The sequence below is a fragment of the Lethenteron reissneri genome, chromosome 43, assembly GCF_015708825.2.
Source record: "Lethenteron reissneri isolate LAM-NWPU_2019-01 chromosome 43, ASM1570882v1, whole genome shotgun sequence".
NCBI classification, from domain to species: Eukaryota; Metazoa; Chordata; class Hyperoartia; order Petromyzontiformes; family Petromyzontidae; genus Lethenteron; species Lethenteron reissneri.
The window spans coordinates 11526824-11529492 of record NC_083821.1 but is presented as its reverse complement, the minus strand read 5'-3'; the positions used below and the strand labels follow the sequence as shown (position 1 = coordinate 11529492).

Here is a 2669-nt window from a genome sequence, read left to right as displayed (position 1 = left end):
ACAGACACCCAGACCCATAGAGACCCACAGAGACACCCACAGAGACACCCACAGAGACACCCACAGAGACTCCCACAGAGACTCCCATAGAGACATAGAGACCCACATACACCCATAAACAGAGACTCACAGAGACACCCATAGACACATATAGACACCCACAGAGAGCCACAGAGACCCATAGACCCACATACACCCAGACCCGTAGAGACCCATAGAGACACTCACAGAGACCCACACCTTAGCACGGTTGGCTACGTACGTTGTGAAATAAGTTCAACATACGTATGTACACAGAGACCCACTGATGCCCAGACCCACAGAGACCCATATATATATCCACAGAGACACCCATAGACACCCAAAGTATGGGTATATCTGAGTCTCTGTGAGTTGCTACAGGTCTCTGTGGGTCCTAGTGGGCCTCTATGATTCATATGAGTCTCTGGATCTCTATAGGTCCTTATGAGCATGGGTTTCTGTGGGTTGATGTGGGTCTCAGTAGGTCTCTATATTTCTATATTAGTATGGGTCTCTGTGGGCATCTGTAGGACTATATGAGTATGGGTCTCTGTGGGCCTCTATGGGTCTCCTTGGGTCTCTGTGGTCCTATATGACTATGGGTCTCTGTGGGTCTCTATGGCTCGAAATAAATATGGTTATATATGGGTATGGTTCTTTTTGAGTATGGGTCTATATGGGTATGACGATATGAATATGGGTCTTTATGGGTATCTATGGTTCTCTATGGGTATGGGTCTCTATGGTTTTATATGGGCATGGTTCTATGTGGGAACGGGTCTCTATGGGTCTCTATGGGTCTCTGGTGTTATATAGGCCTCTGTGGGTCTCTATGGTTATATATGAGTATGGGTCTCTATAGTTCTATATGAGTATGGGTTTCTGTGGGTCTGTAGGGCTCTGTATGAGTATGGGTTTCTATGGATCTCTGTGGGTCTCTTTGGTTCTATATGAGTATGGGTCTCTATGTGGGTAGGGGTCTCCACCTGCCGATGATACCGGCCACTTCGGTGGGGGGGGGGGGGGGGGGGGTGCCGTCACCCGGTGTGTGTGTCTACGAATGATAATTCGTTTATAGATGATGTTATTGTTGCTGTTGTTGTTTGTCATAGTTGTTGTTGATGTTGTTTATCGTTGTTGTTGATGTTGTTTTTCATTCTTGGTGTTGTTGATGTTGTTGTTGCTGTTGATGTTGTTTTTGCTGTTGTTGTTGCTGCTGCTGGTGTTGATGTTGATGCTGATGTTGTTGCTGTCACGAGTGCAGATATCCTGAGTTTATTTGAACCTTACATCACCGAGCGCCAGAAGCTTGAGCTGGCCACGATGGAGGAGATTTGGTACTTTACTCTGGACAAGGGCCAGGAGGCAACGAAGCGAGGAGGCATCGGCAACCACGGATATGATGACATCGAGAATAACTATATCCCTGTGAGACACACAGAGACACAAAGACACCCATAGAGTCCCATAGAGACACCCATAGAGACCCACAGAGAAACCCACAGAGACCCACAGAGACCCACAGAGACCCACAGAGACCCACAGAGACATCCATGGAGACCCACAACTACATCCCTGTGAGGCTCAAGGAGACGCAGAGACACCCATAAGCCCCCTTAGAGACCTAGATCCACAGAGACACCCATAGAGACCCACAGAGACCCACAACTACATCCCTGTGAGGCGCACTGAGACACATAGACACCCACAGAGACACACATAGAGACCCAGAGAGACCTAGACCCACAAGGATCCACAGAGACACCCATAGATACCCATAGAGACCCATAAAGACCCACAACTACATCCCTGTGAGACTCACGGAGACACCCATAGAGAGCCACAGAGACCAAGACCTATAGAGACCCACAGAGACCCAGACCCATAGAGACCCAGAGCCACAGAGACCCACAGAGACACCCATAGAGACCCACAGAGACACCCATAGAGATCCACAGAGACCTAGACCCACAAAGATGCACGTGACCCCCCACCCTCACCTCCCCATGACCCCCTGGACCCTGACCTTTACCCTGACCACCTCCCTGTGACCTCCCCCCTGGTGACCCCCTGCAGCTCCTGCACAAGCATTCCTACCTCCACGTGACCTCCCCGTGACCCCCTGACCTCCTCGTGACCCCCCCCTGACCACATTCACCGTGACCCTCATCCTGATCATCTGCCTGTGACCTCCTCCCCTCTCCCCCCCCCCCCCCCCCCGGTGACCCCCTGCAGGTCGAACACGAGCACTTCAACTACCGATTTGAGCTGGGCAGGAAGATCGGGAAGGGCGGGCAGGGCGTGGTCGTGCGGTGTCTCGACCACAAGACGCAGACTCTGGTGGCGCTCAAGATCCTCGCCTTTCCCATCTCGTGAGTGGGACCTGGCCAGCTGTGCAGTCAACAATCCAACAACAACAAACATCATGACTGAGATTATGAGGCTGCTCCTGGCTGTGAACTCACAGCAGCAGCAACAAACTAGTTCTGAATGTCCTTGCCTGCAGCTTTGCCATCACTCAACTATCCACCCACCTGCTCGCCCGAACCCACCATTTCCTCTTCCCAACACCACCCTCTCCCCACCACCACCACCACCCTACCACCCCACCCCACCCCCACCCACTGTCCCCATTACTACCACCACCT

At 51.8% G+C, this 2669-nt stretch overlaps 1 protein-coding gene across 1 annotated transcript; it reads left to right on the top strand.

Moving 5' to 3' along the window:
- Window positions 1–1333: 1333 nt before the first annotated feature.
- Window positions 1334–2425, top strand: LOC133353371 (dual specificity tyrosine-phosphorylation-regulated kinase 2-like). Its single transcript, XM_061569563.1, has 2 exons — window positions 1334–1449; window positions 2257–2425. Exons 1-2 carry the CDS (start codon window positions 1345–1347, stop codon window positions 2395–2397), a joined length of 246 nt encoding a protein of 81 aa, XP_061425547.1. The 5' UTR covers window positions 1334–1344; the 3' UTR covers window positions 2398–2425.
- Window positions 2426–2669: the final 244 nt, after the last annotated feature.

Bases quoted from the DNA above. Each gene is read 5' to 3' on its own strand.
- LOC133353371 (XM_061569563.1), top strand. From the start codon at position 1,345: ATGGAGGAGATTTGGTACTTTACTCTGGACAAGGGCCAGGAGGCAACG. The intron at 1,450-2,256 runs GTGAGACACACA...GACCCCCTGCAG, and splicing joins TCGAGAATAACTATATCCCT to GTCGAACACGAGCACTTCAA.